The sequence below is a fragment of the Podarcis bocagei genome (genome assembly GCF_964188305.1).
Source record: "Podarcis bocagei genome assembly, chromosome: Z".
NCBI lineage: Eukaryota > Metazoa > Chordata > Lepidosauria > Squamata > Lacertidae > Podarcis > Podarcis bocagei.
The window spans coordinates 53,761,357-53,787,385 of record NC_138140.1 but is presented as its reverse complement, the minus strand read 5'-3'; the positions used below and the strand labels follow the sequence as shown (position 1 = coordinate 53,787,385).

At 45.3% G+C, this 26,029-nt stretch overlaps 3 protein-coding genes and 1 long non-coding RNA gene across 10 annotated transcripts in view; 1 reads left to right on the top strand and 3 right to left on the bottom strand.

Moving 5' to 3' along the window:
- Positions 1-267: 267 nt before the first annotated feature.
- LOC308579421 (Krueppel-like factor 5) lies at positions 268-7,868 on the bottom strand. Of its 2 annotated transcripts, XM_081180543.1 has the most exons (4): positions 5,932-7,868; positions 4,214-4,754; positions 1,793-1,852; positions 268-960 (listed from the first exon to the last, which is right to left on the bottom strand). In XM_081180543.1, exons 1-4 carry the CDS (start codon positions 6,037-6,039, stop codon positions 782-784), a joined length of 888 nt encoding a protein of 295 aa, XP_081036669.1. In that variant the 5' UTR covers positions 6,040-7,868; the 3' UTR covers positions 268-781. The 2 variants fall into 2 exon arrangements, with proteins under 2 accessions (XP_081036669.1, XP_081036670.1); XM_081180544.1 differs by lacking the exon at positions 1,793-1,852.
- A 116-nt stretch (positions 7,869-7,984) lies between these two features.
- Positions 7,985-22,880, bottom strand: LOC308579402 (BTB/POZ domain-containing protein KCTD16-like). 5 transcript variants are annotated; one of them, XM_081180480.1, is made up of 5 exons: positions 21,620-22,880; positions 18,909-19,715; positions 13,289-13,345; positions 8,997-9,131; positions 7,985-8,627 (listed from the first exon to the last, which is right to left on the bottom strand). In XM_081180480.1, exons 2-5 carry the CDS (start codon positions 19,702-19,704, stop codon positions 8,092-8,094), a joined length of 1,524 nt encoding a protein of 507 aa, XP_081036606.1. In that variant the 5' UTR covers positions 19,705-19,715; positions 21,620-22,880; the 3' UTR covers positions 7,985-8,091. The 5 variants fall into 5 exon arrangements, with proteins under 5 accessions (XP_081036606.1, XP_081036608.1, XP_081036609.1 ...); XM_081180482.1 differs by having other exon boundaries at positions 21,629-22,880; XM_081180483.1 differs by lacking the exon at positions 21,620-22,880 and adding an exon at positions 21,349-21,601.
- On the bottom strand, positions 14,908-16,647 carry LOC308579444. Its single transcript, XR_014004482.1, has 2 exons — positions 16,573-16,647; positions 14,908-16,066 (listed from the first exon to the last, which is right to left on the bottom strand). It is a non-coding gene; the product is annotated as an uncharacterized lncRNA (long non-coding RNA).
- Positions 22,881-24,907: 2,027 nt separating the features above from the next.
- Positions 24,908-26,029, top strand: part of LOC308579379 (UDP-N-acetylglucosamine--peptide N-acetylglucosaminyltransferase 110 kDa subunit) — an 84,020-nt gene continuing 82,898 nt past the window's right edge. The window contains exon 1 of one of the 2 annotated variants that reach the window (XM_081180395.1): positions 24,908-25,192. In XM_081180395.1, the coding sequence (XP_081036521.1) occupies positions 25,156-25,192 (37 nt within the window). In that variant the 5' untranslated portion in view covers positions 24,908-25,155. The remainder of the gene's footprint in view (positions 25,193-26,029) is intronic. The other variant, XM_081180396.1, reaches the window with a different exon arrangement.

Below are 26,029 nucleotides of genomic sequence, written 5' to 3'. Positions count from 1 at the left end.
TATTTTTTTCCTGACCTGCACTAGTGATAGTCATTGTTTGGATGGGGGCGGGTTTGATCCGTTTCTGCAATCACACAATCAATCAATCAATCAATCAATAGCTGAACTGGGATCCACACAGTCACAGAAACCAATGAGCCACAGGTTGGATTCAGTACCAACAAAATGAAGTGTTCAAAGCAGATAAAAAAACAAAACAGGTTTTCCAAGTGAAATTTCAATATTAGATAAAGAATTATTGCAAGAATTATTGCAAGACAAAGGTGATTTCTAAAATATATGGAATTTTATTGCAATGGGATGTAAAAGAGGTAATGATCCAATAGGCTATGGATATCGGTAGTAAACTGATTCGATTATCATCATGGGGGAAATTATGGATGGAGAGTTGGAGATTTGCGGCTTGCGAGGCGATAAAGGAAAATGGGATAAAGATGTTTAACAGATGGCATTTAACACAAAATCTAACACAATGACAGATGGTATTTAAGCAAAACATTAAAAATATATAAAACAAAATCAAAAATGGGTCGGAGGGGAAACCAAGTAGGTGGGGCACTCTTACAGGGCGTTTGAGCACCAAAGAAGGTTTCCTCTTGAGGATAATAAAATCCCCTTTTTTACAGAAAGGTTCAGAGTTGCTGGCATCCTCTTAATATGGACAAGCGGAGGAAGGTTTCTTTTTTGGAATAATAAAATCCCATTTTTTACAAAAAGGTTCAGCCTTGCTGACATCCTCTTAATATGGACAATGCGGCTGTTTGGCTGGGCGCCTCCATCTTTAGTTCTGGTGCCTTTTCATGTGCAGCGCCAAGTGGTCTGATCGGGAAAAACATCGCCCACAGGCGAGGCACCCAAAGGGTTTGGCACCCGTGTGTTTCCGGTAGTGGCGTGTCAGCTCGTCAGATCGGGCGAAGCACCACTCACACCCGTCCCAAGCGCACCGATATGGCTTCTCGCCTGGAAAGGGGGCAGAAGAAAGAAGGAAAAGGAGCGGCGTTAGAAACATCTGCCCAGCCTTTCTCCTCCCAGGGCTCATTTTCGTAGCAGATGCCCAGGGGTTGGCACTGCGGGTTGAATGGCACCCAGAAATCGGAACCAGCAAAGGTGCTGGGTATGCCTGGAGGTGGTTGGAGGATAGATGGCGATTGAAATCCCTAGTCCGTAAGACTTGATTGAAATCCTTTTTTTACTGAGAGGTTCATCCTTGTTGGTATCTTCTTAATGTGGACAAGCAGAGGGAGGTTTAATTTTTGGAATAATAAAATCATTTTTTTACAGAAAGGTTCAGCCACTTAATATGGACAAGTGGAGGAAGGTTTCTTTTTTGGAATAATAAAGTTTCAGAGTAGTTTTTACAGTGTTACTGTAAGGAAAAGGACTTAATTCAAGTCTTACTGACTAGGGGTTTAAATTGTGATTTAAATCGAAATTTAAATCAATTTGATTTAAATCAAATCTACCCAGGATATAACTGTAAAAAACTACTCTGAAAATTTATTATTCCAAAAAAGAAACCTCCCTCCGTTTGTCAATATTAAGAGGATTCCAGCAAGGTTGAACTAAAAAAAAGTAATTTAATCCCAAATCGAAAACCTTTTTCCAGTTGTCCATATTAGGATACCAGCAAGGCTGAACCTTTCTATAAAGAAAGGATTTAAATTGATTCTTACTGACCAGGGATTTAAATGGTGATTTAAATCGACTGCATTTAAATCAAATCCACCAGGGGGCGGGGGACATTTCTAATTCCACCCCAATCATCTCCCTTACAAGCCGCCCTGCCACATACCTGTGTGAGTCCTCTGATGTGCTTTCAGGTGAGAACTTTTGGTGTAAACCTTTGTGCAACCTGTGAAGAGATCGGGATGAATTGGTGGGGTGAAGTAGTAGTAGTAGTAGTAGTAGTAGTAGTAGTAGTAGTAGTAGAGGGCCTTTTTCACCACCTCTATTGCATCTGCAGAAAACAGCAGCAGGAGACTCTTTCACGTGGTTCGCGATCTTATTGGAACCACCTGCACCACCGGGGCCTGGTAGGGACCCCAAGATCTCCTGCAATGCTTTTGCAAAGTTTTTTTGCAGATAAAGTTGCTCAGATTCAGAAGGAGGAGTCTCCATCGTGGGAGCAGGGCCGGGGCGGGAGAGTGCTAGAGTCCTGTCTAATCAAGTTGCGTGGGATCAATTCCAATCTGTTACCTCCAAGGATGTGGACAGGCTGCTTGGACGAGTGAAACCAACCATCTGTCTCCTTGATCCTTGCCCATCCTGGCTTATAAAAGCTAGCCGGGAAGGGCTGGGCGATGGGCTTCGTGGGGCGGTGAATGCTTCCCTCCGTGAGGGAGCCTTCCCAGGCCCGCTGAAAGAGGCGGTCATTAAACTGCTTCTTGAAAAAACATCTTTAGACCCGGCCAATATGGCCAACTATCGCCCAGTCTCAAATCTGCCATTCTTGGGCAAGGTGATTGAGCGGGTGGTTGCTGAACAACTCCAAACACGCCTGGAGGAAACGGACCATTTGGATCCCTTCCAGTCGGGATTCAGGCCTCACCATGGGACTGAAACTGCCTTGGTCACGCTGGTTGATGATCTCCAGCGGGCTAGGGACAAAGGTGAGAGCTGTTTCCTAGTTCTGCTGGATCTCTCAGTGGCCTTTGACACCATCGACCATAACATCCTTCTGGACCGTCTAGAGGGGCTGGGAGCTGGGGGTACTGTCATACAGTGGTTCCGCTCCTTCCTCCTGGGCAGTGTTCAGAAAGTGGTGGTGGGGGATGAGTGTTCAGACCCCTGGGCTCTCACTTGTGGGGTGCCTCAGGGTTCTGTCCTCTCCCCCATGCTTTTCAACATCTACATTCAGCCGCTGGGAGAGATCATCAGGGGGTTTGGGCTGGGTGTTCATCAGTATGCGGATGATACCCAGCTCTGCCTCTCTTTTAAATCAGAACCAGTGAAGGCGGTGAAGGTCCTGTGTGAGTGCCTGGAGGCGGTTGGAGGATGGATGGCGGCTAACAGATTGAGGTTGAATCCTGATAAGACAGAAGTACTGTTTTGGGGGGACAGGAGACAGGTGGGTGTGGGGGACTCCCTGGTCCTGAATGGGGTAACTGTGCCCCTGAAGGACCAGGTGTGCAGCCTGGGAGTCATTTTGGACAGTCAATTTTGGAGACAGTCAATTCTGTGTCCAGGGCGGCTGTCTACCAGCTCCACCTGGTATGCAGGCTGAGACCCTATCTGCCTCCAGACTGTCTCACCAGAGTGGTGCATGCTCTAGTTACCTCTCGCTTGGACTACTGCAATGCGCTCTATGTGGAGCTACCTTTGAAGGTGACCCGGAAACTGCAATTCATCCAGAATGCGGCAGCTAGACTGGGGACTTGGAGCGGCCACCAGGACCACATAACACTGGTCTTGAGAGATCTGCATCGGCTCCCAGTACGTTTACGAGCACAATTCAAAGTGTTGGTGCTGACCTTTCAAGCCCTAAATGGCCTCGGCCCAGTATACCTGAAGGAGCGTCTCCCACCCCACCCCCCATCGTTCAGCCTGGACATGGAGGTCCAGCTCCGAGGGCCTTCTGGCGGTTCCCTCATTGCAAGAAATGAGGTTACAGGGAACCAGACAGAGGGCCTTCTCGGTAGTGGCGCCCTGTGTCAAGGAAATAAGCAGCTATCCTATCTTTAGAAGACATCTGAAGGCAGCCCTGTTTAGGGAAGTTTTTAATATAATGCTGTATTGTTTTTAACACTTGATTGGGGGCCACCCAGAGTGGCTGGGGAAACTCAGCCAGATGGGTGGGGTATAAATAATAAATTATTATTGTTGTTGTTGTAGTTGTTGTAGTAGTAGTAGTAATAGCAGTGGCAGTAATAATAATAATAGTAGTAATAACAATAACAATAATCCGTATCAGCCTGAATATAAGCCTCACTTTTTTCCCAAATTCCGACCGCGAAAAGTGAAAGTGCAGCTTATATTCAGGCCACTTGTCAATTTTAAGAGGATGCCAGCAAGGTTGGACCTTTCTGTAAAAAAAGGAATTTATTATCCCAAAAAGGAAACCTTCCTCTCCTTGTCAATATTCAGAGGATGCCTGCAAGGCTGTACCTTTGTCTAAAAAGGGATTTTATTATCCCAAAAAGGAAACCTTCTCCTTGTTAATATTCAGGGGATGCCAGCAAGGCTGAACCTTTCAGTAAAAAAGGATTGGTCCTACCGGAGTAGTCACAATGATGGACCCTTCTCTTCTCCAGCTCCGGGTTGTTCCTCTGGCTGTACTTGGGGATCGGCACGGCACGGGTCCGCAATCCACCATGCAGCGTTGGCATTTGGCCCTGGAGGGGTCCTTTCACCGACAAGGCAGCCTGGTCCTGCCTTTGAGAGATGCCCTTGGCAACCTCCGGGCTGCCAGGCTGTGAGTTTGGTGGTGACGGCGGCAGGCCCAGGGACAGGCACCCCAAGATCCGACCCGGGTTGGAGAAGACGTGGAAGGCGCTGCCAAAGTCGGGGAGGGTCTGCCATGCCCCGGCTGGGCCTGGCCTGGCCAAGAAGGTGCCGGGTTCCGATTTGACCCGGGCGAAGGGGACGAGGGGCTTGGGGGGCCGGTAGAGGCCTGTGCGAAGGTGGGCAGAAGGTGGCTTCTCTGCAGAGAAGTATTCGTCGACCACGGAGGCGCTTTCCCGGCGGTACGTCTGCCTGACGTCCAGGGGGGTGGCGGGCAAATGTCCTGAGAGGTACTGGTCCATTTCGAAGGGGGCCTGGAGGAGAAAGGGCAGTTAGTGGAATAATAAAATCCCCCTTTTTACAGAAAGGTTCGACCTTGTTGGCACCTTCTTATATGGACAAGCAGAGGAATGTTTCCTAATTGGAATAATGAAATCATTTTTTTACAGAAAGGCTCAACCTTGCTGCCATCCTCAATGTTGGCAACCAGAGGAAGGTTTCCTTTTTGGAATCATAAATTTTCAGAGTCGTTTTTACACTTCTATCAAAAATTACTGATTTGGTTCCACTCTTAGAAATACATAGAGCGAAGATTATGAAATGACGGTGAGGTTTAATAAGTTAACTGCCGATATCTGGACAACTTTTCTGCCATACTTGATTGGAAGGAGAAAAATAACCATTTCTTTAATAACCATTTATTTAAGTAAAAGAATAATATAGTACCATATGCATCCATGTTTGTTAACTGATGTGGTTAAACAATTTTTAAAAAATGAAGTGTAGAAATGACTCTGAAAATTTATGATTCCACAAAGGAAATCTTCCTCTGCTTGTCCATTTAAGAGGATGCCAGCAAGGTTGAACCTTACTGTAGAAAAAGAATTTTATTATTCCAAAAAGGAAACCTTCCACTGATTCTCCGTATTAAGTGGATGCCACAGCAAGGTTGAAAAGGGATTTTATATCAAGTCTCCCGGACTAGGGATTTAAATCGATTCAATTAAAATCAAATCCACCCTGCTTTTGCCCTCTTATCCTCAGAGTGTTCTCGAAGGAAAAAGAACAAGCATCTTGAACCCGGGGTCAAGACCAAGATTGAACGATCTGAGGAGCAAATATTGACCTTGGTCAATAATTTACTAGGGAGACAATAAAAAATGACATTGAGCCAAGTAAGTATGTACCGTATTGTCCCAAATAGAAGCCTCATATTTTCCCCAAAATCCCAACCGTGAAACGCTAAAGGGTGCCTTATATTCAGGCCAATACGGTACCGTATTCAGGCCAATATGCGCCAATTAGGCAGGGGGTGTTTACTGAATTATTGTTTTTATTTCAATTTTACGTATTTGATATTTTACGTGAATGGCCCCGAGACCTTTGGGTGTAGGGTGGTATAAAAATTAAGTAAGTAAGTAAATATATAAATGAAAAAATGAAAAATAAATAAAAAACCCAGAATATGGGGTTTTCCTGCAGCTCACTTACCTGGGCCAGAGCCTGTTGACTTTCCGAGATCTGTACCGTCGGTTGGAGGTCTTCGAAGACATCTGTGTCTTCCATGTTGGCGGGTTTCGAAACTGGGCAGCAGCTCATCCTACCCACCCTGCCCTTCTTCTACTTGGCAGAGTTGCGAAAAAAACTCAAATCCGAGAAAAAAAATGAGATTTTTGGGACAATTTGGCCCCTCAGAAAGCTGACTCGCCTGTTGATAATTTGGAGCAAGAATCCCAAATCTGTTGCACGAAAAATTCCCAATTTACAGAGTTGTGAAACTCAAATCAAAGAAGAAAAGCAAGTTTTTTGGACAATGCAAAAATAAGGCCCTTTTCCTAATCTTGAGGAATCCAGTTGCTCTGCAGTCTCAAGAATCCCAAATCTTGTTGCACGAAAAATTCCCACTTTGCAGCTGCAAAAAACCTCAAATCCGAGAAGAAAAACCAGGTTTTTTTAACGATGCAGAGAATCAGGCACCCGGAAGCATCTAATCTGCAGCTTTAAGAATATCCCAATCCGCAGCAAGAAAAATTTACCTGTCTGAAAGTGGGCAGTTCTTTCCCTCTGTCAGCCAATCAGGAGGGATCTCACTCAACTCCGGCCAATGAGAGGGCCAGAAACCCTCTTCTTTAAAGGAACACAAGATAGAAGGATTTTTTATTTTTTGTTGGAGAAATAGAAAGAAAGAAGGGCAGGTTTGGTGCAGTCTTTCCAGGTTGAATCTCCTCGATTCTCGGTGGTTCCCAGGCTATTTGGACCATTCCACTACTGAAATACAATAATAATAATAATAATAATAATAATAATAATAATAATAATAATAATGGTAATATTCAAGTATATAATCTATACCCCGACCATCAGGCTGGGCTTCCCCAGCCACTCTGGGCAGCTCCTGACAGATGAAAAACAGAATAAAACCCTGTAAGATTTAAATCCCTTTTTTACAGAAAGGTTCAACTGTGCTGACATCCTCTTAATACGGACAAGCAGAGGAAAATTTCCTTTTCCTTTTTTTACAGAAAGTTCAACCTTACTGGCATACTCTTAATATGGACAAGCGGAGGAAGATTTCCTTTTTGGAATCATAAAAGCCTCTTTTTTGCAGAGAGGTTCAACCTTGCTGGCATCCTCCGAAAATGGACTGTATTTCGAGATGAGTCGGGAAATGAGAGTACTCCTAAACCTTAAAAAATAAAATAAAATAAAAAGCACTGGTTCTATGAATATACGTTTGTGTGTAACGGTTTTTTTCTTCCCGAAACATTGAGAGTATCTAAAAAAACTGACGTCATCTTGCTCAGTGGCTGCCACAGCATGGAAACAGTTAATACAGTGTACGTGTTTTGTGCTGGATTGCGCCTATTTTTCCACCCACCACTGGCCTCCTAGGTGAGGTGTGTTTGCTGAGCCGGGTTTTCCTGGCAACCGTTCCTGGAAAGCAATGAAGCTGCAAAATACAGCCTTTAACAGTACAACAACAGCATTTCCCTTGGCAGACTGTCTTGGCCACAACCAACATGCTGGGACAATGCGCTGGAGCATGCAGGGAATCACAATGGACCGGAAAATCTAATTAATCCGAAATGCATTCCTGCGAACACACCCAGGGATGCTCTGCATGCCAGAGGCGATAACCTTCGTACTTCCAACAAACATCGACCGCATCAGCCCTGGTTCCCAAGCACCCTGGTTCCCAAACGCCCTGGTTCCCAAACGCCTTGGTTCCCAAACACCCTGGTTCCCAAATGCCCAAAACCCAGAAGTAAGTGTTCTGGTTTCTGGACGTTTTTTGGAAGCTGAATGTCTGACGCAGCTGTTGGTGGTCCTTTCTGGGGTGCCTGCGCCAACTGGAATCTGCGTCTCGGCTTCTGAACATTTCGGACGTCAAACAGACTTCCGGAGCAGATTCAGTTTGCCGCTTTTTTGGTTTCTTTGTTTTCGCGACTGTGCAGAACCCGGTTCAGCTCTGGATGGATGGATGGCATTACCGCGGAAATGGATCAAAGCCCCCCATCCAAACAACGACTATCACCACTGCAGGTCAGGGGGGAAAATCCATATTTATTTTTCTCATCTACAACTGTCTCCTTTATTTTATAGTACAGTCCATTGATGACTGCTTCCGTTTGATGGATCCACGAGAGTCCCTCAGAGCTGGTATTTCTGGAGCAGCTCGCTTTGCCACGCCCGTTTCTTGTTGGGGAACGAGGCGGGCACTCGGATTCTCCGAAAGTCCTCAATGCATTTGCCCAGCTCCAACTGCAGAGCCTTCCTCTCTTCGCCGGGAGGCGGCAGGCCACGCTCCAGCCCGTTCTCCTCAACGCCCACCTGCTTTGCCTCCTCCAGCTTCTGGATGGGCTTGGAGAAGTCCAAGGTGGTGGGCCGGGGCGGGCCGCACTCTTCAGGGGCCTCCGGCCACGGCAATGACCCCCAAGATCCCCTGGTTTCCGGGAGGGGGTCTTGATCCGGAGGAGGGGGCAAAGCCGGATCTGGGTCGGGGGAGAAGTTGGCGGAAGAGAAAGGTCTCTCCTGGGTGGCCTCCTTGGAGCTCTGGGGTAGGTCTGGTGGGGCCAGTTCAGTGGTGGCCCCGGCTGGGAGCACGGGGGATCTTTTGAGAGTGGTGGTGGGGTGCTCCGTGGCAGTTGGCGGGGCGGTTGGTGTGGTGCTGGTGGGGATGGTGGACGCTGGAGGAGAGAAGGAGGAGGAAGAAGCAGGAGAAGGAGGAGGAGAGGAGGAGAAGAAGAAGAGATGAGTAAATAATAACCCACTCCTCCTACTTCTTTGTAACCCCCAGCCTCTAGCCTGCCTTCAGTCCCAGCAGGGGAGGGCTTTAGCTTCTTACTAATCCTTATGCCCAAGACTGGCGCATCTTTATTCTTTGAGGAGGGCATCCCATGGGTCTTAGCCAGAAGCCTTGAACTTCAGATATTCAAACGCACCTGTAACCAGCTTCCTGCCATGTGATTTCCTCCTCTTGAGAATCTTTTGTCCGTCTACTGCGTTTATTTCTCCCAATTTAAACTCTAAAAGGGTGATTTTCTTGAGCATCTCACCTGGAAGCACGGATGCCGCATCTGTCCGGAGGTCCAAAATGGGCTCAGAGGAAGAGGCGAGGCTTTTCCGGACGTCCTTCTCTGTTCCCACCGGTGCTGCAGAAGGCAGCTGAGCCACGCTGAGCCAGAGGCTTCCTGGGGGGGGGGTATAAATAATAATAAATTACTACTACTACTACTACTACTGAGAGAGAGAGGACTAAGACGAGCATCTCCCTCCCCAACTTTATTTCCAAGTTGCTGAAAATACATGTAGCCAACAATCGTCATATCTAGGCATGTTCAACTTGAAGTCGGCTGCGATCTACAATCCAATATCAAAACGGGCAGGGACCAACCAGGGTAGATTGTTGTTGTTGTTGTTAGGGATAAGGGTTAGAGATAGGGATAGGAGTTAGGGACAGATATTAGGGATAGCCCCTTCATGGATCACTGCCTTGCCCCCCTTCATGGATCACTGCCTTGCCGTGGCAAAGGGGCTAGAATAACTCAGAGAAGCTATGAACTATGCCAAGGAGGGCACCCAAGATGAACAGGTCATAGTGGAGAGTTTTGACCAAACGTGATCCACCTGGAGGAGGAACCGGCAAGCCACTCCAGTATCTCTGCCAAGAAAACTCCATGGACAAAGACAACAGGCATATAAAAGTTATGACGCTGGAAGATGAGCCCCTCAGGTCAGAAGGTGTCCAACATGCTACTGAGAAAGAGCAAAGGACAAGTACAAGTAGATTCAGAGCTGATGAAGCGGCTGGGCCAAAGCCGAAAGGTCGCTCAGTTGTGGATATGCCTGGAAGCGAAAGGAAAGTCCAATGCTGTAAAGAAAAATATTGCATAGGAACCTGGAATGTAAGAACCATGAACCTTGGTAAGTTGGAGGTGGTCAAAAATGAGATGGCAAGAATAAATATTGACATCCTGGGCATCAGTGAACTAAAATGGATGGGAATGGGCAAATTCAGTTCGGATGACTATCATATCTACTACTGTGGGCAAGAAACCCGTAAAAGAAATGGAGTGGCCCTCATAGTCAACAAAAGAGTGGCGAAAGCTGTACTGGGATGCAATCTCAAAAATGAAAGAATGATCTCGATACGAATCCAAGGCAGACCTTTTAACATCACAGTAATCCAAGTTTATGCACCAACTACTGGTGCTGAAGAAACTGAAATTGACCAGTTCTATGAAGACTTACAAGACCTTATAGAAGTGACACCAAAGAAGGATATTCTTCTCATTATAGGGGATTGGAATGCTAAAGTAGGGAATCAAGAGATAAAAGGAACAACTGGCAAGTTTGGCCTTGGAGATCAAAATGAAGCAGGGCAAAGACTAATAGAGTTCTGCCAAGAGAACAAGCTGGTCATCACAAACACTCTTTTCCAACAACACAAGAGATGACTCTACACATGGACATCACCAGATGGGCAGCATCAAAATCAGATTGATTATATTCTCTGCAGCCAAAGATGGAGAAGCTCTATACAGTCAGCAAAAACAAGACCAGGAGCTGACTGTGGCTCAGATCATCAGCTTCTTATAGCAAAATTCAAGCTTAAACTGAAGAAAGTAGGAAAAACCACTGGGCCGGTAAGATACAATCTAAACCAAATCCCTTATGAATACACAGTGAGGAACAGGTTTAAGGATTTAGATTTGGTGGACAGAGTGCCTGAAGAACTATGGGTGGAAGCTTGCAACATTATACAGGAGGCAGCAATGAAAATCATCCCAATGAAAAAGAAATGCAAGAAAGCAAAGTGGCTGTCCAACAAGGCCTTACAAATAGCGGGGGAGAGAAGGCAAGCAAAATGTGAGGGAGATAGTGAAAGATACAGGAAATTGAATGCAGATTTCCAAAAAATAGCAAGGAGAGACAAGAAGGCCTTTTCAAACAAGCAATGCAAAGAAATAGAGGAAAACAACAGAATGGGAAGAACCAGAGATCTGTTCAAGAAAATTGGATATATGAAAGGAACATTTCGTACAAAGATTACCATAATAAAGGACAAAAGTGGTAAGGACCTAACAGAGGCAGAAGACATCAAGAAGAGGTGGCAAGAATACACAGAGGAATTATACCAGAAGGATATGGATGGCTCGTACACCCCAGGTAGTGTAGTTGCTGACCTTGAGCCAGACATCCTGGAGAGTGAAGTCAAATGGGCCTTAGAAAGCACTGCAAATAACAAGGCCAGTGGAAGTGATGGTATTCCAGCTGAAGTATTTAAAATTTTAAAAGATGATGCCGTTAAGGTGCTACACTCAATATGCCAACAAGTTTGGAAAACTCATCAGTGGCCAGAGGATTGGAGAAGATCAGTCTACATCCCAATCCCAAAGAAGGGCAGTGCCAAAGAATGCTCCAACGACCGCACAATTGCACTCATTTCACACGCTAGCAAGGTTATGCTTAAAATTCTACAAGGAAGGCTCAAGCAGTATGTGGACCGAGAACTCCCAGAAGTGCAAGCTGGATTTAGAAGAGGCAGAGGAACCAGGGACCAAACTACAAACATGCACTGGATTATGGAGAAAGCTAGAGAGTTCCAGAAAGACATCTACTTCTGCTTCATTGACTATGCAAAAGCCTTTGACTGTGTCGACCACAGCAAACTATGGCAAGTTCTTAAAGAAATGGGAGTGCCTGGTCACCTCATCTGTCTCCTGAGAAATCTCTATTTGGGACAAGAAGGTACAGTTAGAACTGGATCTGGAACAACTGATTGGTTCAAAATTGGGAAAGGAGTACGGCAAGGCTGTATATTGTCTCCCTGCTTATTTAACTTATATGCAGAATTCATCATGCGAAAGGCTGGGCTGGATGAATCCCAAGCCGGAATTAAGATCGCCGGAAGAAATATCAACAACTTCAGATATGCAGATGACACAACCTTGATGGCAGAAAGTGAGGAGGAATTAAAGAACCTTTTAATGAGGGTGAAAGAGGAGAGCGCAAAATATGGTCTGAAGCTCAACATAAAAAAAACAAAGATCATGGCAACTGGTCCCATCACCTCCTGGCAAATAGAAGGGGAAGAAATGGAGGCATTGAGAGATTTTACTTTCTTGGGCTCCATGATCACTGCAGATGGTGACAAAAGCCACGAAATTAAAAGACGCCTGCTTGGGAGAAAAGCAATGACAAACTTAGACAGCATCTTAAAAAGTAGAGACATCACCTTGCCAACAAAGGTCCGTATAGTAAAAGCCATGGTTTTCCATGTAGTGATGTATGGAATTGAAAGCTGGACCATAAAGAAGGCTGATAGCCGAAGAATTGATGCTTTTGAATTATGGTGCTGGAGGAGAGTGTTGAGAGTCCCATGGACTGCAAGAAGATCAAACGCATCCATTCTGAAGGAAATCAGCCCTGAGTGCTCACTGGAAGGACAGATCGTGAAGCTGAGACTCCAATACTTTGGCCCCCTCATGAGAAGAGAAGACTCCCTGGAAAAGACCCTGATGTTGGGAAAGATGGAGGGCACAAGGAGAAGGGGACGACAGAGGACGAGATGGTTGGATAGTGTTCTTGAGGCTACCAGCATGAGTTTGAGCAGACTGCAGAAGGCAGTGAAAGAGAGAAGTGCCTGGCGTGCTCTGGTCCATGGGGTCACGAAGAGTTGGACACGACTAAACAACAACAACATTAGGGATAGGGTTATTATTATTATTATTATTATTATTATTATTATTATTCTCCAGCAGCTTGTCAGCAGGCCGAAGGAGCTATCCTGATGTGAGCGACTGATTTGAAGATTTAAAATCTCAAGCTGTCGGTGGGGCTGCTAAGAGAGGGGCTTTTTTCCTCTTATAGCTCAGTCCCTTCTCTCAGGCTAATAGGATTATGGGAAGGCAGGAGAAGAAGTAGCCCCGGAGAAGCTGGAATGACCTACTAAAAACACTTGGTGGGTTGAACATGAGACCCAGCTCTACATCTCTTTTAAGCCAGATTTTTCCTTAATTGAAAAGATCACTGTACACATTTAAAACCGCTGGCAGGAATGTGAAGGTGCTTGTTATGTCAAATTTTATTCTATCTTTATATGTGATTTGTATAATTATTTGGAAAATGCAGAGATGCAGTTAATTATGGGATATGGTAAGAACTCGTGAAGGAAAGAAGGGAAGAGAGAGAGAGAGAAAGGAAGAAAGGAAGAAAGAAAGAAAGAAAGAAAGACCCACGGAGAGAGCGACAGAGAGAGAAAGAAAGAAAAAATCTGGCTTGCACTTTTTATAGAGACTTGAGAGAGAGAGAGAAAGAAAGAAAGAGAAAGTGGGACTCTTCTTACCTGGGAAATGGGGGTGTTCTCCTGACACCTTTTGGGAATCCTGACAAGCCGGAGGACCTGGAGGAAGGAAGGAAGGGAGAGAAAGTAATCAGCAAATGGCAGCTTTAGAGAAGATCAATCTCATAACATAACAATCTCCCATTTCAGTTCCAGCCGGCTGCTATTATTTAAATAAAGGCTGGATAGTGATTTTAGGAATTCCCGTTGCTGTTTTGAAACACACTGGTATCTTCTTCTTCTTGTATAAAATGCTTTATTGGAAATAATAATAATAATAATAATAATAATAATAATAATAATAATAATGTAATTTATTATTTCTACCCTGCCCATCTGCCTAGGTTTCCCCAACCCCTCTGGGGAAAAGTGTATGAAAACCCCAAACGAAAATACCAAAGAATATCAACATTTGCTCAATCCATTCTTGTTAAATTCCTATGACCTCCTGCCACTGAGGCATCAGATCAAGGCCTGCATTTTAAAATGAGCTTAAAAATATATTTGCAAATGTTTGTATGTTTTATGCCAGGCATAAAGCAGCTGGCTGGGTGCTTTGGCAGATGTTTATCTTCCTAAACAGGGCCCCTCTGATCTATAGCAGTGCCTCAGGGTTGTAAAAGGAAATTACAGGCTGGGAGCAAAAGGTCACACTGACCATACAAATTACAGAATACAATCAAGCTGCAAAGACACTAATTGAGAGTTGGTAAATAGTAAAATTTATTGTAATACCATGTGCCTCCCATTAGACTTGAGCCACATCTTCCTCAGGTTAAAGGGCAAGAGCTAATAGGAACAGCAGCTGGCTTGAAAGGGGGGTGTAGATCTAAGGGGTTGCTTTTGGATACTGTTTTTATTAAAGTTCCTTTTTACTTTGAAAAGGCCTTTCCTTCTAAAAATCTATCTATGTTATGTATGAAATATATTGGCTTAAATGTAATTATGCAAAGGATTTAGAAAGTAAGAAACGTTAGATTCTTATGTTAGATTCTTATTTCATTGATGGTGTGTGAGAAGGTGAACCCAAGATCTCTGTTTAAGATAAAAATTAAAACCATTAGCCATCTGTTTTGGAGTGAATAGGGCAATAGGGCAAAGATGATCTGATAATTAAGGTGCCTTGTCGAGGTAAATGTAAGATATATGGCTACTTGTTTGCCATTTATAGATAGAAGGAAATATAGCTCTTTGTCTCCCATAAAAGGTAATAGGAAATGGGTGTATCTTTTATGATTGGTTCTAGCAAACAGCCAATAGGAATTTCAACCAGGCTGATTGGACAGAGGCAGCCAAAGGAGGAGCAAGGGGGCTGGGCTGAGGGAATATAAGTACTGGCCATCAGGGCTGGAGTGGGCAGAGCTTTGGTAACCATATACCACTGTGTCTCTCATTTATTTGTCCGACAAATAAATTATTATTTTAATTTCTCTATTGCTGCGTTGAATATTTTATTCCAGCTAAGCGTTAACCACAAGCAGGGTGCTACACCACCTCACCATGTATTTCCTGATCTGATAAACTATTAATCTCTATTTTCTCCCTTTTTTGGATTGCTTTTTCAAACTTCAAAAAAAGTCAAAAAATCAAAGTTATCTGTCTTACAAAATAGACAACAAAAATTATCTCTATTTTCTTTTTAATAATCTTTTCCAATGTTATATTCTCTTATATTTGCACATCCAAACACAGTTGTTCAAACATTGCCGCTGATGTCATCTTACTGCAATAATCCTCTAGTTATTTTCTGAACACGTCCCATTTTTGAATAAATCTCAGTATTACCTCTGTTTTTGTCATTTTTGCAAACTCCAATGGCTTACTTTGCCACTCTCATTTTGTTGGGATTTTCTCTCCCTTCCAATTCGTTGCGATGAATATTCTTGCTGCTTCTGTCGCATACAAGAATATTCCTTTTTGCATTTTTTGGTATGTCTAGGCCTGGAATCCCCAGGAGAAAATGGAAAACTGAATAAATATTATTATTATTATTTTTAAAAAATCAAATTGATGAAAGCCGCGTCAAGCCCACCACGCGCTTTCTTAGCATCCTATACCCTTTTAAAAAATGCTGGCTCTTCTAGGTTTTTTTTATTGGGTTGTTGGTTTCATTTTGATTTTATGCATTTGGTATTTTATGCAAACCACCCTGAGACCTTCGGGTATCAGGCAGTATAAAAATTAAATAAATAAATAAGTAAATAATAATAATAATAATAATAATAATACTTGTCTATGATTTGTGCTAGAACAAAGCAATGATCTTTAATAATAATAATAATAATAATAATAATAATAATAATAATAATAGGCAAAGTTAACAGAGAAACCAAGAAACTCTCCTGATCAAACCTTTATTAGAAAATGGGGCATGTATGAAAAATATCTCATGGATTATTGTAGGTATATGGTGTCTGTGGCAGCCTTTGAAGAACTTCTGTGATCCAAGATCAGATATTATCGTCAAAATTCAACTGAGAGAACAGAAATACATAGTGCGTTAGACAAAGAAATGTTGAGAGACGATAGATGTTAGAACGTGATGTAATGGAACAAATATCCCAATTTTCCTTTTTGTTATGGACAAACCTGGTTTTACTTTTTTATTTTTCCCCCAGATCCGGACAATCTTTTATTTGCATCAGCCGCTAGCCATAGCATTAAAGTACTGAAGATAGAAGTTGAAACCTGATGGTACAAAATGCCTTTTGGAGGTTTACATCAACAATCAAATAATAGATCTTATAATAAATAAATAATAATAAAAATAATAATACTTGTCTATGAGATGTGCTAGAACAAAGCAATGATCCTAAATAATAAGAATAAGAATAATACTTGTCTAAGAGAGGTGCTAGAACAAAGCAGTGATCTTAATAATAGTAATAATAATGATACAGTGGTGCCTCGCAAGACAAAATTAATTCGTTCCGCAAGTTTTTTCTTCTTGCGAGTTTTTCGTCTTGCGAAGCAGTTTCCCATAGGAATGCATTGAAAATCAATCAACGCGTTTCTATGGAGACCGACCGGGGACAGAGGGGAAGCGCCGCTCAGTCCCCTCTTTTGAAGCAAGGGGCTGCAGGGAGATCGCTTCTCCACGCCGCCCCTTGCTTCAAAAGAGGTCCGGGGACAGCGGGGAAGACCCGCTGCCCCCGGAGCTTGCGGGGCAAGCTTCGTTTTGCGAAGCAAGCCCATAGGGAAATTCGTCTTGCGAGGCAACTCGAAAATGAAAAAACCTTTCGTTTTGTGAGTTTTTCGTCTCGCGAGGCGTTCGTCTTGCGGGGCACCACTGTAATAATAATACTTGTCTATGAGATGTGCTAGAACAAAGTAATGACCTTTAATATTAATAATAATAATAATAATAACAACAACAACAACAACAATAGGCAAAGTTAACAGAGAAACCGTGAAACCGCCCTGATCAAACCTTTATTAGAAAATGGGACATGTATAAAAAATATCTCATGGATTATTGTAGTGATATGGTGTCTGTGGCGTCCACCATGTTGCCTCACTAGAAATCCCCGTATGATGTGTCTTGTGCAGTTGAACCAATCACGCAAGATTCATTCCCTATTCATAGATCTAGAACACGGACAATAGAAATCCAGGGACATGAAATGAAATCCGGGGATGGATTTGTAAACCCCGAGACTGTCCCTGGGAAATGCAGACATCTGGCCCCGGAAACGGGGGATTAGGCCCCCAAAACAGATTTTGGACATAAGGGGTGTCGGGAAAGGCATACAATATTGAACTTGCGTTACCCCCGTATACCCCTCCCCATTTGCGATGTGCTAGTGATGTCGTGATGATGTCTCAACGATGCTATGTGAAGTGTACAGTGTTACTTTGATTTAAGACCGTAATCCATTCCGGAAGTCTGGTCTTAAAACGAAGCGGACTTAAAACAAAGCATGCTTTCCCATAGAAAGTAATTGAAAATGGATTAATCCGTTCTAGACAATGGAAAACACATCTGCTAAGACAGCAATTTAACATGAATTTTACTGTCTAATGAGACCATATATCCATAAAATGAAGGCAATAATCAATGTAAAGGTAAAGGTAAAGGTACCCCTGACTACTACGTCCAGTCGTGGCCGACTCTGGGGTTGCGGCGCTCATCTCGCTTTATTGGCCAAGAGAGCTGGAGTACAGCTTCCGGGTCATGTGGCCAGCATGACTAAGCTGCTTCTGGCGAATCAGAGCAGCGCATGAAAACGCCGTTTACCTTCCCGCTGGAGCGGTACCTATTTATCTACTTGCACTTTGACGTGCTTTCGAACTGCTAGGTTGGCAGGTGCAGGGACCGAACAACAGGAGCTCACCCTGTTGCGGGGATTCGAACTGCTGACCTTCTGATCGGCAAGTCCTAGGCTCTGTGGTTTAACCCACAGCGCCACTCATGTCCCTATAATAATCAAAGTACTGTGCTATAAAGTAAATAAGACAGTAGTGTAGATGAAAAAAAATAACTTTTTTTTTTCTTACGTGCACTGATGATAGTCATTGTTTGGATGGGGGGCTTTTATCCATTTCTGCAGCCAGACAATCAACCAGTTCCACACAGTCACAAAAACAAGTCACAAAAACGAAATCACAAGCCACAGTCACAGATCAGTCCCATAAAACGAAGTCACAGTCAAAAAGCTGAAAAAGCCACACAAACCAAAATGCAAAAAAAAAATAGCAAAAACTAAACCTCCAAATATCACCTCTGTGTTGCATGGGTGCTCGAGACTCAACAGCTGGCAGACTCAACAGGAAGCCTCTGATTAGCAGTGAGGGACTCAATTAACAAACGAAACACACTCAACAGGAACCAGATGATGAAAAGCAACCCCTAAAACAGTTGCCGGGCCCGACTTATATCAAAAAAATGACTCAGCCCGGAGCAGTCATTTCCGGGTTGCAATTGGACTTAGTACAAAACAGAGTTATAATAGACCGGACTTTAGTCAAGGTACCACTGTATTCTGGGGGGAAGAAGGAAGTTTTAAAAGTTGACATCGCCCCATGCTCGGGGTTCTTACTCCTGGGGGGACCTGTGGCGCAACAGTAAGAATCATGGTCTACTGACCACTGTTTTGCTCCAAATTACCGGGCTGGGACTTCCTCCTTTTACTGACCGCATGGACCCATGGGGGACAGCTAGGCTGTCAAGGAGTCACTCACCCTGGAATTTCCCCCCTTTACATGACATATGCATGATGTATCTGTGATGGGTGCATGGTGCTTCCCCAGGGGAGAAAGGGAGAACTTTGTTCCCTTTGTTTGGGGTGCGAGTCCTGTTGCAACTGTCTTTCGAATCAAGACCACCGTTTTGCTCCTATATTCCTGGCAGGCATCTCGGTTTGGTGATCCGAGGGAATTCCCCTCGGCAAAATGGATACATCATCACAGACACACCCCACGTGTCACAGCGTCCAAGTCCATGATTCAGAGAAAGCCGGGGAGGACGGTCGCGCTACTCAGAAGGCTCCAGAGAGGGTTCAGTTTGGGAAGCGAGGGAGGAGAGGCCAGAGGGTTTGTTGGTTTGTCTACACTCTACAGGGAGGATCGAGGGAGGGTCGCTTTTGCGTGTGTTTGGGTTCGGCTCGGCCGGAGCGTCACTCACGGTAGAAGACGTATTCGGCGTACGAGGTCCAGATCTTGCTGTCCGCCGGCTCGACGGTGCAGGTCCCTGTCGAATTGCTGGCCACCATCTGGAACCCGGCGCCGGCCAGCCGGTCAAAGGCTTGCTCCAGGAATGTGAACTTGAGGTAGTAGCGGGACGTGTAGCGCCCCGGCGCCCGGTCGGGGTCCCGACTCTCGTTTAGCGCCTCACCGAAGATCTCCCTGGCCAGTGCTGTCTTGCCGCAGACTGTGATCCTTGCCACCCGGCGAAATTTGGCGTCTGCCTGGCCATCCCGGCCCAGGGCGTACGAGCCCCGGTAGGCGATGGTGATGAAGCCGGGTATCCTTGTGCTTTGTCCGTCAGGCAAGATTCCCGGGGCGTCAGGCCCAGGGGAAAGTTCCTCGGAGTCACTTTGGCCCTCCTCGTCTGAGTCTTGCTGGCCGGTTTTGGGCGCCAATGTCCGGGCCAGCTCAGGGAGTTGGAAGTACTCGGCTTCGCGCCGCAGCCGGCCCCTCTCCGGGAAGTTTTCCGGCAGCACGAGGCACCGGTCTCTCATGTAGTCGAGGATGTAGCGGAAGAGGAAGCCGTCTCGGTCGACGAAGACGCGGTTCTTGCTGTCGCGGGCCAAGGGCCGGGCACCGTTGTGGGCAAACATCTCCCAGAGCAACGAGTTAGGGATGCTCAGCAGAGTGCTGCGGCGAGTCAGGTAGACTTGACCGCCAACGTTCAGCTCCACAATCTCCGGGAAGTCTGAGCCGGGTTGGGCGCTGCCACTGCCGGGGTCTGCCAAAGCCATTTCCTACTCACCTGAAAAATAACCAGCCAGAGAAGAGGCATTAGGGCGGCCAGATGCTGCGACCCGCAGGCCGTTTGAATGAACAAATGAATATTTGCGTCAGCCATCAGCCAGTGCTGGATTTATGTATAAGCTCAACAAGCTCTAGCTTAGGGCCCCACTCTCTTGGGGGGTCCCCGGAAAAATATAAAAGAAAAACAACTGGATGCACATTTCCAAAATATAAGATTAAAAAAACAAATAAAAGTATTGTAATTTAGATCATGTTTGTGTGCTGTTTGTATACACAGTATACAGTACAATAAATTGCAATAAAATTATACAATTGAATGGGTATTGGGTAGATGCATTAATATAATTAGTCCTGTTGAATAATATTTTTATGGACAGGTGTGTATAGTATTGGCATTATTTATGAATGGGACATATTACTAGAAATACCATATTTTACACTCACTAAGTGTCACAAGGACACAAAGGTCTGCTGTCCCCATGAACAGTGTGGACTACAATGGTGATATTGATACTATATAAAAAAACGCCATCATACCTCACTCTGCTTGTCAATATTCGGAGGATGCCAGCAAGGCCGAACCTTTCTGTAAAAAAGGCTTTTCTTATTCCTTTTTGTTTATTTATTTATTTTATTTATTATTTTATTATTCCAGAGCCAAGGGCCTTCTGGCGGTTCCCTCACTGCAGGAAGCGAAGTTACAGGGATCCAGGCAAAGGGCCTTCTCTGTAGTGGCACGCCCACCCACCAGATGTCAAAGGAAAAAACAAAAAAACAACTACCAGACTTTTAGGAGACATCTGAAGGAAGCCGTGTTTAGGGAAGCTTTTAATATCTGAAGGACTATTGTATTTTAATATTTTGTTGGAAGCCGTCCAGAGTGGCTGTGGATATGCAGCCAGATGGGCAGGGTAGAAATGATAAATTATTATTATTATTCCAAATAGGAAACTGCCTTGTATTAACTACAATTGCATTGTACAGGTTATAACACTTAATTCCACATTAATAAAGATATTTATAATTATTAGTCATTTGCCTCATAGATCATCGATTATTCTTTCATGTTATAACACATTTCTAGAGACTAAACTAAGAGTCTTTGTAAATGGTGTTTCTAAAGGAACTTTTGTTATTGCCCAGTGGGTTTGCATTATTAAGTTTATGAATAAAAAAAATTCAGCACACGTGGATTTAAGCGCCCAGCCATCCCCACCCTGCCCTCCGCCTTGAGCCGGCCTGCAAAAGAGCCACGTGTCCCGTCGTCACGTGTGATCTACAAAGAGCCGAGTCTCCCAAGAAGAGGGGATTTTGCGCCGCGTCCCAAGCGGCTCCCCCCCCTCGGGTCGCTTGGTTCCTCGCGCAGGATGCGGCCGCACCCGTCGGAACGCCCTGACGCGCGCACGGTCTCCGGGCAGGCGAAAGGGTGCAGCGCGCGTGTGAATGGCGGCGAGGTTGGGGTGCCTTTCTTTCTTGCCCCCTCGAGGAACTGCTCCCACAGCTCGGGGTTCCACCCAGGACTTGTGTGGCAGAGAGTTCCTGGCATCCTGCGGCGCAAAAAACCCCGTGGGAAAGACGGAGGGGGCGCCGGTTTGGGTCCACATGCTCCGCCGCCGCCCCGCACCCACCACCCAGCAACTCCGAATTCTCTCCTTTCGGATCCTGCGGCGCCTGACTGCGCCAGACGCGCGTCCGTTCCCACCTTGCCAGCGACTGGTCCTCTCCAAAGCGAGCGCGCCCAAGCGGCACCCTAGGAACCGCCGCGGGTGCTCATCCCGCCTCGGCCCCCCTCCTACTGGAGCCGCTACCCCCGCTCCACACCGGTTTGGGATCATATGCCCCAACCCCCGCCCCCACCGAATTCTCTCCTTTCGGATGCGCCAAACGCACGTCCGGTCCCACCTTTCCTACCGGTCCTCTCCAAAGCGAGCGCGCCCACGCGACAGCCTAGGATTTGCCGCCGCCGCCGCTCTTCCCTCCTTGCCTCCCCCCACGGGAGCGGCTAGCCCCGCGCCGCCCCCGAGCCGGGCGCATCCAGAATGGGGAGCCAGGAGGGATGGAGAGGCGCGCCGTGCGACTCAGCGGCGAGGGCGCGTAGATGGCTAGCCTGCAACGTCCACGCTCCGCGCTCGCCCCCGCGATCCCGGCGCGTCTCCTCTAGCCCCCAGCCCGGTCTGGCCCCGTTTTTATCCGCTGTAAGCCTCGGCAGCCCCCCCTCGCCCCCTCCGCTCGATGACGGCAGGCTCGGGGGCGGAGGCGCATCATCCAACAGTCGCCTCGGGTACCCAAAGAGGGCAGCCGAGCGCTCGCTTTTCTCCGCGCTAACTGGGCTAGGACTAGGGGTTACGGATAGGGATAGGGGTTTAGGATAGCAATTAGGGATGTACAAAATTTTATTTATTTTATAGCTCAGTCTCTGGAGGATCACTTTTGTTTGAGGGATCAGCGGTCTCGTTAGAGGATAATTCACCTTCAAATGGCAGTTTTCAAAAAAATCTTTAAAAACCAATTTAATATTTTTTTTAAAAAAACACCTCATTGAATTTTAAAAATCCGAGTTTCATTTTAAAAAATCTGTGTCCTGGGCATGGAAATCGTTTCCTTTCAGGTGATGGGAATGGCCACCCATTTATCATCTCCCATGATTTTTTTATTTTATAGTATGGTCCATGGAGGATCGCTTTTGTTTTAGGGAGCAAAATTAGAGAGCAAATTCTTTTTAAAAGTAAAATAAAAAAATTTATTGCATTTTTTCTTAATTTATAAACAATAACCAAAAAAAGGTGAAAATAAATTAATCCTTACACCCACATATATAAAAAATAAAGTAATGCATTTAAGAAAAGATGGGGGGAAAAGAATATGAAAGATTTTTTTTCGTTTGACAGATTGGCAGTCTCATTAGAGAGCAAAATTATTTTCTTTTTTTACAAAATAGTCTATTGCATTTTTTAAAAATTTACAAACAATAACAAAAAAGTGAAAATAAATTAATCTTTATACCCACATACGCGAGAAATAAAGTAATTTTGTTTAAGAAAAAAGGGGAAAGGAAAATAATATAAAAGATTGCTTTTGTTTGAGGGATTGACGGTCTCTTTAGAGAGCAAAATCCTTTTTTTAAAAAGAATCCTTAGTGCATTTTTAAAAATATTTTTTTAGAAACAATAAGAATATTTTTTTAGAAACTCCCTCTATGTGACATCCTTTTATATATTTGAATATGATAGCCATGTTCAAATATATAAAAGGATGTCATATAGAGGAGGGAGAAAGGTTGTTTTCTGCTGCTCCAGAGAAGCGGACATGGAGCAATGGATCCAAACTACAAGAAAGAAGATTCCACCTAAACATTAGGAAGAACTTCCTGACAGTAAGAGCTGTTTGACAGTGGAATTTGCTGCCAAGGAGTGTGGTGGAGTCTCCTACTTTGGAGGTCTTTAAGCAGAGGCTTGACAACCATATGTCAGGAGTGCTCTGATGGGGTTTCCTGCTTGGCAGGGGGTTGGACTCGATGGCCCTTGTGGTCTCTTCCAACTCTATGATTCTATGATTCTAAGGGTGGCGCTTTACGGCGTTTTCATGCGCTGCTCTGATTCGCCAGAAGCAGCTTAGTCATGGTGGCCACATGACCCAGAAGCTGTACGCTGGCTCCCTTGGCCAATAAAGCAAGATAAGCGCCGCAATCCCAGAGTCGGCCATGACTGGACCTAATGATCAGGGGTCCCTTTACCCTTACCTTTTAACCGTCCTAAAGGGTGAAAATGAATTAATCCTTACACCCATGTATACCAAAAATAAAGTAATGCGTTTAAGGAAAAAATGGAAATGAAAAGAATAGGACAGAACATACTGATAAAGGAAAAGGAAAAAAGAAAATACACAGAATCGAGAGTAAAATTATTTTTAAAAAATCTTTATTGCATTTTTTTTGACAAACTATAACAAAAAAAGAGGTGAAAATGAATTACTGTACTGTACTGTACTGTACTGTTTTTAATATTCAGTTGGAAGCCGCCCAGAGTGGCTGGGGAAACCCAGCCAGACGGGCGGGGTATAAATAATAAATTATTATTATTATTATTATTATTATTATTATTATTATTATTATTATTATTATTATTATTATTATTATTATTTCACAGGGAAACTGCCCAGCTCTGCATTTTAGCCACCAGAAGTTCAACCTCTGGGTGGGGAAGGATTTGAATCCAGAGCCCACGGGCTGACCCCTGGATCTTTGGATCCTTGTCACAAGAGATGCCTCTGGAACAGCTGATGGAACACCTGAAGGTTAGGGTAGGGGCTGCAATGAATTCTTTTTTAAAAATTTGATTTTTAAAATTTATTTTTTAAAAAATAAAATTTATTTTAAATAACATTTTTGTTATTGTTATTAGATGTTGAATCTTACTATCAGGTTCTGGTGTTTCTTGTGGTTTCTTGTTTTTTTTAACTTTAAGTGTTATTTTTAACAATGAATGGAATTGTTGTAACACTTAAAATCTATTTTTTTAAAAAGGTGTTGGAAATTATTATTATTGTGATGTTGTGAATGGCCCTTGATGGAATTTCAGCCTCCCCCCCCCCCCCGAAATTCGCTTTCTTACTGGTTTGTGGGGTCAGCATTGAAGAAGGCCCAGCGGCCACAACTGGGGCGCTTGGCCCCATAAAATCGTTTATTTCCGAGACCCAGACCATAATCTGCTGGAAGTCTGCAGCTACATATGACATATGAAATTTCCAATTTTCCAGAAATACTGTAATCGAAAGAGGCACTGAATGACTATCAAAAATGTATCACTTAATGAATGAATGCATGCATAAATCTTTGCGCCAGCCCTCGCCCATCGCAACAAAACAACAATACGAATGAATGAATCTTGATTTGCCTCAGCCCTCGGCCATCGCTTTCCCGCCCTTTCCCCCCCCTTCCCGCCGGCCCTTGCGCGCGGCACCCCTCAGCCTTTCGCTGAGGCGAGCCGAGTGTCCTCCAGAGCGCGTGCGCGTCAGCCGATGGAGCGCGCGCATTTCTTTCGCGGAGGCGAGTGTCCTTCAGAGCGCATGCGCGCCAGCAGACGGAGCGCGCGCATTTCCTTAGGTGAGGCGCCAGTGTACTCCAGTGCGCATGCGCGCCGTCCAATCTACTGCAGTGTGTTGGATTTCTCGCGGAGGAGGGATACACGCGGAGGAGGGATACAGCCGTTTCGGCTTCTCTAGCCCTGGATACTTCGGCGTCTCGCCTCCCTTCTTCTTTTCAAATTCTCATCCGGCGGCAGGGAAGCGCGCCGCCCCCCCCCCGAGGCGCGGGAAGTGGTGGGACTACATTGTCGAAAGGAGATCCGGTTCTGGCTAGCGCTTTCCTCCGCGCGCGCCCCGACCGCCATTTCGCAAGTTGCCGCTGCCGCTGCCGGACGGGGAGTTGAGTCGCCGGAGCCATGGCAGCCTCCGTGGGCAACGTTGCCGACAGCACAGGTACTGGAGGAGAAGGAGGCGCTTAGCCCCTCAGGGGAGAACCACGAGGCGCGCGCGAGTCCCCGGATGTGACGGAGGTCTTTCCCCTCAGGCGGCCGGCCTGGGCCCGGTAGGCCCGAGCGCCTTTTGGGCCCCGGAAGGGCGCAGAGCGGCGAAGGGGCCTCTCCGTCGGGGTCGGACTGAGGAGGAGGAGGAGGCCGGGGGGGGGGAGGTACGCAGGCTTGGCCCCCGACGGGTAGAGGGCCGGCCCGCGGTGGGGGTGTGGCGGGTGGCGCCGCCTTGGCTACCCCCGGAGGCCGAGGCCCTCCAGCTGCTTTGGGACTACACCTCCCATCATCCCTAGCTAACAGGGCCAGTGGCCAGGGATGCTGGGAATTGTGGCCTCAAATCATCTGGAATTCGCCTATGCCTGGTCTACTGACAACCACAACAACAATTGATGGTGATGATTATAAATTAATGATTTATACCCCGCCCATTCGCTTTTAAAAAATAATAATAATTTTTATTCATTTGACATGCAGTCGCATTGCATGACCTCATGTCCTCGTATCAAATCTCTTTGGCTCTGCTGAGCCTCCCACCTGATGGTTTTTACAAACTTCCATTTTGCCTCCTATGCATTTCACATCCTTTCCTATTCTTGTGATGTCGTTCCCGAAGTTATTCCATTATCCTGAATTCGATCCCAGTTTCTTCTGGCAAATCTTCAGATCACCCTGCTAATGATGTTGATTGCTTACAGTTGTCTTTCAAATGTAATGTAAATTTATTCCAGTCTTTGTGGAAGGCTTGATGGTTCCAGATTCTTCCCTGTCAGTTTCACCTATACCAGGC